This window comes from Staurois parvus, unplaced genomic scaffold (assembly GCF_062004578.1).
Source record: "Staurois parvus isolate SC_StPar_1 unplaced genomic scaffold, SC_StPar_1.0 ptg000962l, whole genome shotgun sequence".
Taxonomy (NCBI): domain Eukaryota; kingdom Metazoa; phylum Chordata; class Amphibia; order Anura; family Ranidae; genus Staurois; species Staurois parvus.
In genome coordinates, this window is record NW_028318758.1 from 148,348 (window position 1) to 164,756 (window position 16,409).

Sequence of the window (16,409 nt, forward strand, 5' to 3'; positions counted from 1 at the left end):
CCAGGATGCTTCAATAGCAGCCTTCAGCTCTTCTGCATTGTTCGGTCTCATGTGTCTCATCTTTCTCTTGGCAATGCCCCATAGATTCTCTTATGGGGTTCAGGTCAGGCGAGTTTCCTGGCCAATCAAGCACAGTAATCCCACGGACATTGAACCAGGTTTTGGTGCTTTTGGCAGTGTGGGCAGGTGCCAAGTCCTGCTGGAAAATGAAGTCAGCATCCCCATAAAGCTCGTCTGCGGAAGGAAGCATGAAGTGCTCCAAAATCTTCTGGTAGACGGCTGCGTTGACCCTGGACTTAATGAAGCACAGTGGACCAACACCAGCAGATGACATGGCTCCCCAAACCAACACAGACTCTGGAAACCTCACACTGGACTTCAAGCATCTTGCAGTGTATGCCTCTCCATTCTTCCTCCATACTCTGGGTCCTTGGTTTCCAAATGAGATGCAAAAGTTGCTCTCATCAGAAAAGAGGATTTTGGACCACTGAGCTCACAGACCAGGTCTCTTTTTCTTTAGCCCAGGTAAGACGCTTCGAATATGGAATACGACATTTGAAGCCCATGTCCAGGATCCGTCTGTGTGTGGTGGCTCTTGATGCACTGATTCCAGCCTCAGTCCACTCCTTGTGAAAGTCCCCAACACTTTTGATTGACCTTTTCCTAACAATCCTCTCCAGGCTGCGGTCATCCCTGCTGCTTGTTCACCTTTTTCTTCCACACTTTTCCCTTCCACATAACTTTCTATTAACCACTTGAGCCCCAGAGCATTTACCCCCCTTAATGACCAGGCCTTTTTTTGCTGTTTGGCGCTGCACTAATTCAAATGATAATTGCACGGTCATGCAATGCTGTACCCAAACGAAATTTACGTCCTTTTCTTCACACAAATAGAGCTTTCTTTTGGTGGTATTTGATCACCTGTGCGCTTTTTATTTTCTGCGCTATAAACAAAAAAAACACGAACATTTTGAAAAAAAACAATATTTTCTACTTTCAGCTATAAAAAATATATCGTAAACTCGAAGTCATAAATTTAAGCCAAAATGTATTCTATTACATGTTTTTGGTAAAAAAAATCCCAATAAGTGTATATTGATTGCTTTGTGTGAACGTTATAGCGTCTACAATCTATGGTATAGATACTGTAATTTATGCCTTTTTTTGCTATACAGCGCTGCACTAATTCAAATGATATTTGCGCGGTCATGCAATGCTGTACCCAAACAAAATTTACGTCCTTTTTTTCACACAAATAGAGCTTTCTTTTGGTGGTATTTGATCACCTGTGCGCTTTTTATTTTTGGCGCTATAAACAAAAAAAACACGAAAATCTTGAAAATAAAAACAATTTTTTCTACTTTCAGCTATAAAAAATATATTGTAAACTCAAAGTTACTCATAAATTTAAGCCAAAATGTATTCTGCTACATGTTTTTGGTAAAAAAAAATCCCAATAAGTGTATATTGATTGCTTTGTGTGAAAGTTATAGCGTCTACAAACTATAGTATAGATAATGTGAAATTTACACAGCTTTTACTTTCTGACCGCCCATCACATCTCTTGAGGTGCTAAAATACCAGGATAGAACAAACGCCCCCAAATGACCCCTTTTCGGAAAGCAGACACCCTAAGCTATCTGCTGAGAGACATATTGTGTCCATGGAAGATTTATTTTTTTTCCACAAGTTTCTGGAAATTGACAAAAACGTTTTTTTTTTTTTTTTTTTTTTTACACAAAATTGTCATTTAAATGATTTATTTCTTGCACAAGCCATGGGTATATGTGGAATTATACCCCAAAATACATTCTGCTACTTCTACCGAGTATGAGGATACCACACGTGTGACACTTTTTGGGAGCCTAGCCACATACAGGAGCCTGAAATCCAATGAGCACTTTGAAAGCCTGAAGGTGCGTAACTTCTTCATTTCACTTCCCCACTACCTATCACAGTTTCGGAGGCCCTGTAATGCCAGGATAGCACCAAACCCCCCCAAATGACCCTTTTTTGGAAAGTAGACACTCCAAGGAATTTAAAAAGAGGCATGGTAAGTATTTTGCAGATCTCATTTTTTCTCACAAGGTTTTGAAATATAAAAAAGAAAAGAAAAAATATATTTTCTTTTTTCATTTTCCAAAAACTTGTGGTAAAAAAATAAATTCTTCTATTGATTCAACATGCCTCTCAGCAAATAGTTTAGGGTGTCTACTTTCCAAAAAGGGGTCATTTTGAGGGGTGGGGGCATTTTATGCCCAGCATTAGAGGTTTATGCCACACATCACTCACTCTTCTAACCACCTGAAGACCAAGCCTTTTCTGACACTTTTTGTTCACATTAAAAAAATCTGTATTTTTGCTAGGAAATTAAAGTGAACCCCCAAACATTATATATTTTTTTAGAGCAGACACCCTAGTAAATAAAATGGTGGGTGGTGCAATTTTTTATCTCACATATTATTTACACAGCGATTTTTCAAACGCAGTTTTTTTGAAAAATATACACTTTTTTTAATTTTAATGCACAAAAACATAATATATTGGCCAATTATTTGGTATGATATAAAAGATGATGCTATGCTGAGTAAATAGATACCAAACATGACATGCTTTAAAATTACGCATGCCCTGTGCAGTGGCGACAAACTGCATACATTAATATCTATAGGCAACGCTTTAAAAGCCTTTACAAGCTACCATTTTAGATTTACAGAGGAGGTCTAGAGCTATAATTACTGCCCTTGATCTGACGTTCGTGGCAATACCTCACATGCATGGTGCAATCGCTGTTTCCATACTGGCAAAGGGTCAACGCTCACGACCGCAGGTGTGTGCGTGCGCGGATGGGCGAGGGTCCTTTTTTTTTTTTTTTTTTTTCTTTTTTTCTGATTTATTTAATTATTTTTACACTGTCCCTTTAATTTTTTTTTTTTAATCACTTTTAATGCTGTCTCAGGGAGGGGGAGGGGGGCATTTTCTCCCGCTGCTTGTAAAGGCAATTCTGCAGCTAATTAACCACTAGGAATGCTTTTACATGAAAGCCCATTGCCGGCTGAAAAAAATGATACCAGGATGATGCCTGCAGCTGCAGGCATCACCCTGGTATAACCATTCAAAGTCCAGTGATGTACCAGTACGTCACTTGGTCCTTGTTGGGTGTATATGCTATGTTCTTTTTTTCTTTATGCAGCCTGTGGGCTGAATGAAAAAAAAGAGAAGAAATCTCTGCCAGAAAAAGTGTGTGGTATGCCCACCATTAGAAACCTCCCTCAATCCACCCACTTCTAATGGTGGGCACATATGAAATGTGCCAACAAATATAAAATATATATGCCGAACCACCCACTGGCCACCCCAGGGCCCCATGCTTTGGCATATATTCTCTTTTTTTTAACTGCGGATGAAAAATCTCATCCGACAGCACTGCACACACCTACTTATGTCTATTCTGAAAGCAAGACCCTGTTGCTGTCAGAATAAACAGGTCAGTGCTGCAGTTTGACGTTCCTGCAAAGAAATCAACAATGGTTAACAATAAAACATAAACTCAATAAAACAACTTTATAAGGAAAAGTGTGTGGTGGTATGCCCACCATTAGAAACCTCCCTCAATCCACCCACTTCTAATGGTGGGCACATATGAAATGTGCCAACAAATATAAAATATATATGCCGAAGCATAGGGGCCATCCACCCACTGGCCACCCCAGGCCCCCATGCTTTGGCATATATTCTGTTTTTTATAACTGCGGATGAAAAATCTCATCCAACAGCGCTGCCCACGCTGACTTATGTCTATTCTGAGAGCAAGTTCCTGTTGCTGTCAGAATAAACAGGTCAGCGCTGCAGCTGAAAGCATTCCTGCAAACAGAAATGGTTAACAATAAAACAACAATAAACCAGTGAAAGTCGAACAATCACAAAAATGACAACAGCAAAAAGAACTATACCTATTTTTGGTTTTTACATTTTTTAATTTTTTTGGGGGGTATTTGTACTTTTATTTATTTTTTTTAACTTTTTTTTTTCAAACGTCAAACATTTAAACAGCTGGTAGGGTCTCTCCAAATGCGATAGCCAGTTTCCTGACTACCTAACATCTTTCTAGACCCTGTGTAAATGTGCCCTGATCTGTGCCGTGCTGTACCCTATACTAATAGTTCACTAGTGTATGGTAGAGGCGGAAGCAGGGCTTGATGCAGAGGCCAGGTTGGCCAGGACAGGAGGGACAACAATAGCGGCTGTCACGCCTAATTCCACGTTTGCTGCAGAAACGACATCTTTTTTGGGGTCTTCTTTGGGTTGGGGTACCAGGAATGGTATCGGGAAAATGTCTCTCATGCAGACGGCTAACTGCATCTGGGAGAGGGATTTGGGGCGCAGCACCTTCTGGATACAAAAGGGCCCTGATGTTCTCTAACTGGAAATTTAGGTATGATCCACTATGTCCAGTTGCTTTATAGAGAACAAAAGCGTTATATACAGCCAATTGAAATAAATAAACTGACACTTTTATGTACCAGCGTTTGGATTTTCGGGAAACTAAGTACGGCTGCATCATCCGGTCACCCCTCCCATGTTAAGTTTATAATCGTGGACACAGAGGGGCTTCTCAACAACACCAGCTGCTGTGGTAATTTGGACGGTCGTATCTCCGTGAATGGAAGACAGGAGGTAAACATCCCGTTTGTCCTTCCACTTCACTGCGAGCAATTCTTCATTTCTCAAGCAGGCTTTTCCCCCCTTTTTAAGACGGGTATTTACAAGCCGTTGGGGGAAGCCTTGGTGATTAGATTGCACAGTGGCACATGTGCAAATTCCCAAATTGAACAAATGTCTAAATAGTGGCACGCTTGAATAAAAATTGTCCACGTATAAGTGGTACCCCATATGGAAATAGGATGACGCCAAGTCCCAAACTATCTTGCCACTGCTCCCCATGTAGTCTGGGCATCCGGGGGGCTCCAAGTAACTATCTTTTCCCTCGTAAATCCGAAACTTACATGTATAGCCTGTTGCCCTCTCACAGGTCTTATACATCTTGATCCCATATCTGGCACGCTTGCTGGGGAGATATTGTTTGATTACAAGGCGGGCAGAATATTGAATGAGGGACTCATCGATGCAGATGTTTTTCTGGGGAGTATACACATCTGCAAATTTTTGGTTTAAGTGATTTACGAGGGGCCGAATTTTGTGGAGCCGGTCAAATTCAGGGTCACCCCGAGGACGACTGAGTGAGTTGTCGTAGAAGTGCATAAAACGCCTTATCGTCTCATATCTATGCCTGGCCATGGCAGCAGAGAACACGGACATGTGAACAAGAGGGTCGGTGGACCAATACAACCGCAATTGATTTTTATCACTAATGCCCATGTTGAGGGTTAGGCCCAAAAAAACTTTAAATTTGGAATCCGTAATGGGTTTCCATGCGAATGGTCTGGCAAGGTTTGAATTTGGGTTGGCGGCGATAAATTGTCGTGCATATAAATTGCTTTGATCCACAATCAATGCATAAAGGTCTTCTGTGAAAAACAGCTCAAAAAAATTAAGGAGTATTTCAATTTGCTGTTTCCACCTGAATTCCGGGTTGGGCAGTGAATGGAGGAAGTACGGGTGCTGCAGAATTTGTGGGCTGCCAATCGGGATTTGCAAGCACATCCGGAAGGACACTAGGGGCTCTACGGGCCTGTCTGCGAATTCTTGGTGGCCGCGGGACACTATTTGTGCTCGCCACCGCACCAGCTTTTATTGCACTTATGGGACTCGCCACGTCACCAAGTGATACTGCAGTGCTGGTATGCCTACGACCAGGACGTACTAGGCCGCTGGTGCTCGCCAGTTCACCAAAAGATACTGCGGCACTAGTACTGGCACTCTGCTGCATATGAGAGTCATCATGCATTTGTACCACCTCAGCAACCTGTGAATGGGATCGGGTACGCCTGACCTTAGCAGGGACCACTTCCTCGTCATCTGAGCTACCTGTCAGGGTGCCGCTGCTGTCTATAGGTTCGTATTCTGAGCCTGGTTCTGCCAGTGAGTCTTCCCCTTCGCTCTCACTTGACATGCTCAGAATCCTATAGGCCTCTTCACTAGAGTACCTTTGCTTAGACATTTTGGCCACTAAATTTACAGGTACCTAGTACGACTCACGGGAAAAAGAGCGCCTGGCTGTCAGGGACTGCTTGAACCGCTACAAAAAATTTACCGACAAGTGCTAACAGATATCAGGCCTGATTCTGTGAACACTGCGGTTTTGTGTGTAATATGTATCAAGTGACAGTTATCTACTGACACTGCACTTGCTGGGGGAGAAGGGGGGGGGGCGTAGGGGCTAAACGCAGGTGCTGGCAGGTGTTGGGGCTGATCCCGCTAACACTGCGTTTTTGGGGATACTAAAGTAATGTGAATGCTGGTATAGCGCTGATCTGATCAAAGATATTGATCCAATCAGACACTATACTAGCAATGAAGGTTTAGCGTGCAAGTAAGCGTGTTCCTGGCAATCAAGGGGTCAAATGTGATTATTTGTGTACTAGCGGGCAAAGTGGTGCTATCTGGGAGCGGCGCTAAAACTATCGGAAGTCACCAGTGACACTAATACAGTGATCAGTAAAAATCTGTTCACTGTAATCAATGACACTGGTGACAGGGCAGTGAAGGGGTTAACTGGGGGGGGGGGGGGGGGCGATCAAGGGGTTAAATGGGATTACTGATGTACTGGCGGGTAAACTGGCGCTATCTGGGAGGGGCGCTAACACTATTGGAAGTCGCCAGCGACACTGATACAGTGATCAGTAAAAATTGGTTCACTGATCAGTGACACTGGTGACAGGGCAGTGAAGGGGTCAACTCGGGGGGGAGGGGGGGACGATCAAGGGGTTAGACGGGATCACTGGTGTATTAGCGGGCAATCTGGCGCTATCTGGGAGGGGCGCTAACACTAACAGAAGTCGCCAGCGACACTGATACAGCGATCAGTAAAAATTGGTTCACTGATCAGTGACACTGGTGACAGGGCAGTGAAGGGGTCAACTCGGGGGGGCGATCAAGGGGTTAGACGGGACTACTGGTGTATTAGCGGGCAATCTGGCACTATCTGGGAGGGGCGCTAACACTATCGGAAGTCGCCAGCGACACTGATACAGTGATCAGTAAAAATCGCTTCACTGATCAGTGACACTGGTGACAGGGCAATGAAGGGGTTAACTGGGGGGGGGGCAATCAGGGGGTTAAATGTGTCCTAGACTGTGTCCTAACTGTCAGTGTGCTGTTTTGCTCATGTTTAAATGTCTCCTCTTCTCTGTCTGGAACGGAATGTGTCCAGGCAGAGAGGAATGACATCATATCCTGTCCTGTGTAAATATCAACACAGGACAGGATAGGACAGGGACCGATCATCCGATTTCAGCCAGAAATCACTGGCTGAAATCTAATGATTGATCCATCCTGGATCGAATCGGATCACCCGCGGGTCGGCGGGAGCGCGCGCGCCTCCTACCCGCGAATGTGTCGGGAGCGCGGAGCACGTTTTAAAACGTGCAGGGCGGCAAGCGGTTAATGTGCTTTTATACAGCACTTTGGGAACATCCAACTTCTTTTGCAATTACCTTTTGAGGTTTTCCCTCCTTATGGAGGGTATCAATGATGGTTTTCTGCACAACTGTCAGGTCAGCAGTCTTTCCCCTGATTGTGATTCCTACTGAACCAGACTGAGAGACCATTTAAAGGCTCAGGAACCCTTTGCAGGTATTATGGCTTAATTAGCTGATTAGAGTGGGACATTTTGAGCCTAGAATATTGCACCTTTTCACAATATTCTAATTTTCTGAGATTGTTGATTTGGGGTTTTCATGAGCTGTAAGCCATAATCATCACAATTATGACAAACTTGAACTATCTTGCTTTGCATGTAATGAGTCTATCTCATATATTAGTTTCACCTTTTAAGTTGCATTACTGAAAAAATGAACTTTTGCACGATATTCTAATTTTTTGAATTTCACCTGTATATAGCGCCGTCAATTTTATGAAGCACTTTACACATATATATATATTGTGCATTCACATCAGTCCCTAACCCTCAAGGGGCGTACAATCTAAGGATCCTAACTTACATTCATGCATACACAGACTAGGGCCAATTTAGACAGGATCCAATTAACCTACCAGCATGTTTTTGGAGTGTAGGAGGGAACCGGAGTACCCGGAGGAAACCCACGCAGGCACTGGGAGAAGATGCAAACTCCAGGCAGGTGGTACCGTAGCTGGGATTCAAACCAATGACCCTAGTACTGCCAGGCGGAAGTGCTAACCATTTAGCCACTGTACTGCCCAAGGTCATGTAGGAGTGAAGTGTGATTTTCTACTTCGAAAGCAGCACAAAGTAATTGGCAATCTTTTATTGGTCATGGTTTATACCCTGTGTTGCCTCCAGGACCTTGACAGCAGTCTGTTAGTACCTTTATACCATCACATGTATTTGCAAATACACTTTATCCAATATTGGCCACTGCCTCTTTACACAGATCCAATGGTAAATTAGCAACTGAGGGTAGATACAAAATCAGTAAATATTGCACTGTTACTGTTCTTTGGCACAATCATTTATGAATACACTGAAGGTTCAGTAAGCGGTGGCTAACAGAGTATTCATTACAGAACTGCTCTTTCTTCCAAATGTATCACTCTTCTGAAGGCAGTTTTATATGGTGTGAACTTGCGCTGTTCTCAGTGAGAAGGTTAACTGCCTTACGTCGCTTGTATTTTGAACAAACAGTGCTGAGTCCTCAGCTCCTGTTCTGAATTTTACATAGCCTCTTACACTGTTGCTTTATCTTGAACAATCCCTGAGTCGTCATGTGTTTTTGTAACAGTTCTGACTATCGGTGGTGCAGAACAGAGATGACAGCACATTCCGCTCCATGGGACACCCATTTGACCTCTCACACATAACGTAAATGGAGGGCAAACAAAATATAATTAGAAACTTGGCCCCTTTTCCTTTGTGGCCCTTACACCTGCTTATAGAAAGAAAATGGCTGCTGTCTTTCCTTTCTTTCTGTCAGTCTTTTTTTTGGCTGGCAGTACTGAGAGCAAGTTATGCAGGCCCAGTCCTACTGTACAAAAGTTTGCTGCAGCAGCAGTTGAGTTTCTGTGGGGGCCTGGCTTCACTGAATCTACAAACTCATCCAGGTCAATGTTAAAGAGAGCTTTATGCCCCGACTTGGCTATGACCGCCTATAACAACGTGCTCTCAACAGCCCTTGACTCACTAGCGCCTTTAACCACACGCAACATCAGGCCCCGACCGCTCCAGCGCTGGCAGACTGATCACACCAAAACCCTCAAACGACACAGTCGTGCCCTGGAGCGACTATGGCGCAAAACCAAATCCCAACAAGCCTTCCACACCTACACCTCCTCCCTCCGTGCTGCCAAACAAGCCTACTTTCTGACCCTCATCAAGGCCCTCTCCTCCAATCCTCGCCGACTCTTCTCCACCTTCAACTCTCTACTCTCGCCACTCCCACCCCCACCCAGCACCTCTCTCACTGCCCTTGAGATTGCCAATCACTTCAAAAACAAGATTGACACAATTCGCAAGGACATTGCCGCAACTCACACGCCTTCTCAACCCATCCCCTCTCACACAGCTACCCCCTCATCACCCCTCTCCCACGGCCCCACCACTGCTCTGACCTCCTCTTCCACCCCACCCTACATTCCTCATACTGAAGCTCCCCCAACACTCCGCACCTTTGACCTTACTACCATCGAGGAAGTCTCCAAGATCCTCTCTGATGCCCGCCTCACCACCTGCCCCCTCGACCCTATCCCCTCACAACTCCTACGACCTCCCTCTCCCTCCATCCTACGCTCCCTCATGCACATCTTCAATCTCTCCCTCTCCTCCGGCACTTTCCCCTCCCCTCTGAAACATGCACACATCACCCCCATACTTAAAAAGCCCTCCCTGGACCCCAATGACCCGAACAACCTCAGACCCATCTCCCTGCTCCCATTTACATCTAAACTCCTCGAGCGCCTAGTCTACACCCGCCTATGCTCTCACCTCAACGTCAACAATCTCCTCGATCCCCTACAGTCCGGCTTCCGTCCCCTACACTCCACCAAAACTGCCTTACTCAAACTCTCCACGACCTGCTAACCACCAAAGCTAATGGCCACTATTCAGTGCTCCTACTCTTTGACCTCTCTGAGGCCTTCGACACAGTCGACCACCCCCTCCTCCTCAAAAAACTACACTCCCTCGGCCTCAGAGATTCTGCTCTCTCCTGGCTCTCATCCTACCTGTCACAACGCTCTTTCAGCGTTACCTATAATGCTACCACCTCCCTCTCACTCCCCCTCTCTGTTGGGGTCCCTCAAGGCTCTGTCCTCGGGCCCCTTCTCTTTTCCATCTACACCTCCTCCCTTGGCCAACTCATACACTCTCACGGCTTCAACTACCACCTCTATGCCGACGACACACAAATCTATCTCTCAACCCCCCACCTCACCCCCTCGGTCTCCGCCCGAATCACACACCTGCTGAGCGACATATCAGACTGGATGTCGCTCCACTTCCTTAAACTGAACCTCTCCAAAATCGAGTTTCCTGTCTTCCCCCCAGCCTGGACACCACCCCCCATTGACTTCTTTATCACATCCAACAACGCTACCATCAAACCAGCCCCACAGCCTAGAGTACTTGGTATCATTCTGGACTCCAACCTATCCTTCCAGCCCCAAGTCCAATCTTTAACAAACTCGTGCAGACTCCACCTCCGCAACATCGCCAAAATCCGCACGTTCCTAACTCCAGAAACCACTAAACAGCTCATCCACTCCCTCATCATATCACGACTCGACTACTGCAACTCCCTCCTCACTGGCCTGCCTCGCCGCTGGCTATCCCCGCTTCAGTCAATCCTGAATACGGCTGCCAGACTCATTCACCTTTCCAACCGCTCCATGTCCGCCACCCCCCTCTGCCAATCCCTCCACTGGCTTCCGATTGCGCAACGGATCAAATTCAAAATCCTAACACTGACGTACAAAGCTGTCCACCATACTGCCCCGAACTACATCACTGACCTAATATCCAAGTACCGCCCAGCACGCACACTCCGCTCCTCACAAGACCTCCTTCTCTCTAGTTCCCTGGTCTCCTCCTCCCATGCCCGCCTCCAGGACTTCTCCAGGGTGTCACCCATCCTCTGGAACTCCCTGCCCCAACCCATCAGATTATCACCTACTCTCCTCTCCTTTAGGCGCACCCTGAAAACCCATCTCTTCAGGGAAGCCTACCCCACCCCCTGCTAACTTGCCGACCTCCTCCACTCTTCCTACCACTCCATCCCCCACAGCTATCTCCTCCTGTGCCACCATCCCCTCCCTCCTAGATTGTAAGCTCGAAAGAGCAGGGCCCTCAATCCCCTCATGTTTTGTATTGTATTGGTATTGTTCTGTCACATGTTCTGTCCCCCTCTGTAATGTACAGCACTGAGCGAACTATTGGCGCTTGTGTTTTTGTTGTTTTTGTGTTACTACACATGGAGCAAAGGTGGGGTACTACACCTTTTTATTGGAGACCACAGTGCAGTTGAGACCATAGGAACATTGGTATGAATAAGTTATATACCTGAGTGGTTCTTTACATGACAAAAATTGTATATATAGCTAACTGGATAACGTCTGTCTAACATCTTTTAATTGAAAAAACAGTAAAGTCGAGTGGAAATGTGTCAGCTGAACAGTGGCTGCATCTAAGCAGATACAGCCACTGTTTGATTTTCTGATAGCTGGGGCCAGCTGTCGGAATACAATAGTCCAGCAAGGAGATTTCTATATCCATCCTGAACGGAGGAATATGTTTTTTGTGTTTTGTTTTTTTTCAGCCTGCAGACAAATCTAATTGTGTAAGACATGCTTAAGGCAGCCCATAGATTAGGTATTTTTTTTTCTTTTTATTCAGCGGGTTGAATGTAAAAAAAAAAAAAAGTATTTCCTTATCCACACAGTCAAGGTGGATGGAAGGAAACCTCCCACTGAGCCTTTGTATTCTGACAGTAGTGAGCCTTCACCGCTAATCGAGTGGCATGTGTCTAACAGGCTCGTTGTACAGAAATCAATCAGTAGTTCAACTCTGGTACAGCCAGCTTGCTCATACATGGATTGAAGAGTATTGCATAGCAGGGACCTACTGTATCTAAGCACTATCAAGATAAAAATAAAACCCATGAGCATCCAGGCTTTGCCCTCATTTATGTGCATTTGTGTATAATGTTTGAGCTTGACAGGATTGTATTTAGGTTATTAGACTTACACATAGACTTACACAGCAGGACTCAGCCTCACTCCCCTCTTCCTCCTCACTGCATTTGATTGACAGCAGCAGCAATGGTGAGTGCAATTCACAAGCAGTTCTGTGCAGTGCCATTTCAGCCCATTCATTTTGAATGGGCTGAAATTGCACCATATCAAAAGTAGTGCATGCACTACTTTTAGAAATGCAGTGCAACTGGATCACACAGTACTTTTGTACCATGCGATGTGGTGCTGGCAAACGCAGTGCACCGACACCCGCTGCAAACTAAAGAAGAAAAAAAATTGGTACGAAATTGGAGTTGTTGAGTGCAGTCACTAATCAGAATTAACACTTATTTTATAATTAAAGGTAAAATAGTTGCTTTTGGTTATAGTCCCAGTTTTGTGTTTATTTTTTACAATTTTATTAATCAGACACCCTCTGTTTTATTATTAGACCCTGAACATTTGCACTGTATTTGTCTATTATACCTGTTCCTCTCTGGAAAAGTTGTGTGTGTTCTTGTTAGACATTCGATTTACGGCCACCTTTTATACAAGGTAATGTCTTATGATATTGTTTTACAGGATGTGCAGATTATAAACTGGCTTCATGAATTACGGATTTCAGTTACACATCTGACCATTGACTATGAGCAGCTTGTCAGCATTGTACTAGTAAGTGAAAATCTTGGACTCTGCATGCTTTTTACTTAGTTTATTTAAATTAAAGGCAGAAATTTTTTTAGTGTTGAATGGAGTGGAGAGGGATTAGAGCGCCTGTCAGGTTTTTTTTTTTCTTTATTGCTGTCTTTACCCTACTCTGGACATTTACTCTTTCTATTTGTCCTGTTTACCATTATCATCAGAAGTCAAAGTAAAAGAAAATCCCACATTTTGGGTTGACATCACAACATGAATAAAGGGGATATCTTCCAGTGGGGACACCAGTTCTGGTGACCCTGGTGAAACTCTGGGATTCCCTCATTTTGCAGGGATTTCTTCTCCCTTTCTGTTGTGGCTATACTTTAATACATCAGACCGAATTCAAAAAGGAATAAAGCGAGCACTCATATAATAAGCCGCTAGAACACTCCAAGGAATCACTAGACCTAGTAACACAAACAACAAAATAGTGCAGCGCTGTGACATAAATATATATAAATATATGAATAAGTGAGCATAAAGTTCATAGAATCCATAAATTCATCATGAATATGAGAAAATTCTGCAGAAAACTTGAAAAAAGGGAATCCACTCTATATTGGATAGGTGACTGGAATCGTATATATAAATTGCGCAACTCACCGACCGCACATTAAATATGCGCATATATATGACCATCTATCCAGGTAATCAGCCAGACATACGGACCATCTATCCGGGTATTCAGCCAGACACACGGACCATCCCTCCCAGGTGGATCATCAGCCTTGGGTGTAGTGGTATACAGAGAAGCCAAAAGAGCACTCAGAGCCAGTGTATGAAGGTGGATGAGCTCCCTCTTTTGGGTACAGGGTACACTAGGAACCAGCTGCTGTAGATCTGGAGGGTCAAAACAGAGAGGGAGTGCCAATAGTGTAGTAGGTTCAGGCTGATTTATTGGTCATAAGTAAATGAACATCCAGGGGTACATGTAGATATACACACTGCCAGCATTAAGTGGACAGAGAGATAAAAAATATATGTACTGACCCGGCACATAAAAAACTGCCGGACCTCCTCGTGGTCACGGCGGTGCAGAGAGTCACACGTGCTGCTGGCTCCTCCTGAGGCCTTTCGTGCTACTGCACATAATCGGGGGGGGGACCTGAGAGTAGCAAGATATAGAGGATTTATGGGTGGAGTGGAACGATGTAAACCATTCCTTATCAGATATATCTTTACCAATATCCTCTTGAAGGGCGGAATTTCAGAATGAATTGCTGCATGTAGTATCCAATAAAGGGAAGCCAGAACATATCTCAAAGGTTCAAAAAGGAACACAACTGCTCAAACTCAGTAAGCGGAAGATGATTTTGAGAAATGGAATGTAAATGTTTACAAAACAAGGATAAGTGTAAAGCAGTCAGCCAGTCTCTGGGGCCGCCTGGGAGGAGAGGGAGACCTGTCTGAGAGTTGGTAAAGTCCCGAGCAACTGGCCAAGAGGCACGGGCAAAGGGACCCATCACAGAGGATCCTGTCCCTTAGGGAAAGGAGGATTATCAAAAAGGGGGGATAAAGGGGAAGGATCGGAGGGTAAAAGGGTAAGGAGACCGCGTTTATACCACAAGCGCTAAGCTGCCACAGTCAAGGGGGACAGGCCAGGTAGGCGCTGAAGGGCATGGTTATAACCCCAAAGGAGGGCTCTTAAGTCAATCTGGGATAGGTCCTGTTCTTTCATACAGGATGCTTTCAACAAGGATCTGGGGAACCAGTCAAGTGTACGTGCTAACAGGGTGGCCCTATAATACAACTCAAAATCAGGTAAACCCACTCCACCCCTAAGCTTCGAATAAGTGAGCAGCTTGTATTTTAATCTCGAGAAACTTCGATGCCAAATAAACATTATTGATAAAGAAGGCAAACAGAGAAAGAAACAATTGGGCACAGAAACCTGGACAGTCTGGAAAACGTTTAGTAATTTAGGGAGAGTATCCATCTTAAGGGTATTAATGCGTCCAAACCAGGGCGGAGAGGAGGTTCCCCACAAAGCCAAGTCTTTGCGGATACACGTAAAGGCAAATAAATAAGCGAGTAAAGTGCAGCAGGATCAGAAGAGATCATAGGAAAAGAAAAGTTGGAGCGAAGGTGTGACAGCATGCAGTCAGGTAGAGATATATTTAATGCCTCCTTCTTCGAGATGTTAAGTTTGAAGTTACTGAATGAACTGAATCTGTGGAACTCATGAAGCAGGCTAGGGAGAGAAATGTGTGACTGTTGCATATAAATTAGGAGGTCTTCTGCATAAAGAGAAAGTTTGATGCGAAGAGGGGGTATGAATGCCTAGAATAGAATAGTTTGTTCCATGACCAAAACAAAAAGTAGGGAAGACAGAGGGCTGCCCTGTCTGGTACCATTCGAGATAGAAAAGGACGAAGAGGCCGTACCATTCACAAGAACAGATGCCGTGGGGTAAGAGCAAAGGGACATAATCTCAGTTTTGAACCGCGGACCCAGACCTATCAGCTCTAGGGTAAGGTGCAGGAAACGCCAATCGACTCAATCAAATGCCTTCTCAGCGTCAAACGAGAGAAGGCAAGCCTTCAGACAGTGTTGTTTGATGTAGGAGATGAGGTGGATTGTTTTAGTAGTATTGTCCCTAGCTTCACGACGGGAACGAGAACCCTACCTGATCATGATGGATCAAGGCTGGGAGGAATGGAGAAAGGCGGTTCACCATTAGTTTAGCGAAAAGCTTAACATTCAAATTAAGCAGAGAGATCAGGCGGTAGCTACTACAAAGAGATGGATCTTTATCTGCTTTAAGGATAACCGAATATTAGCAGAAAGAACGGCCGGTTAGGGCAAATGAGAAGCATCAGTAGCATTAAAAGCCTGAGTTAAAAGTGGGTCCATGTTTTGTAGAATCATGGGGTAAAGCCATCAGGGTCCGGGCATTTACCCGATTTAAGGACCTTGATTGCCCCGAGAACTACTGGGACAGAAAAGAGCTCCTCAGGGTCGAGAGTCCTGCACTTCAAGAACCGGTAACGCCGTCTCTGCAATTTATTGCATCTTGGCCTGGGGACAAGAATCCACGGGAATAGCAGTGGTCGCCGGGGACAAATTATAAAGTTGAGAATAGTAGCGTTGCAGACTCAATGCCCTTGTTATGGGAAATTTTGGTGTTATCAAGAGCTTGAATAGATTGGATCGGATGGCAGGGTGGACGAGGGTAGAGTACCCGCACCAAATGTTGACCACATTTGTTAGCTAGAGAATAATGGGTGTTGCAGGCTTTATCTTGTGCGATAAGGGAGGAGGAGCCTAGCTGTTGAAGTAAGTCGCGTTGGGCGTTGGAGAGGTCTACCGCGAGCCCCGGATCCAGCATATTTGTGTGGGAAGACTCCAAGGCTGCAATAAGTGAAAACAATTGGTGAATCTCCGTC

The 16,409-nt window shown here is 44.8% G+C and overlaps 1 protein-coding gene across 1 annotated transcript in view; it reads left to right on the forward strand.

Annotated features, from left to right (window-relative positions):
* RRN3 (RNA polymerase I transcription factor RRN3) overlaps positions 1 to 16,409 on the forward strand; it is a 600,941-nt gene that overhangs the window by 118,222 nt on the left and 466,310 nt on the right. The window contains exon 4 of the mRNA XM_089657080.1: positions 12,907 to 12,996. Within this exon, the coding sequence (XP_089513206.1) occupies positions 12,907 to 12,996 (90 nt within the window). The remainder of the gene's footprint in view (positions 1 to 12,906; positions 12,997 to 16,409) is intronic.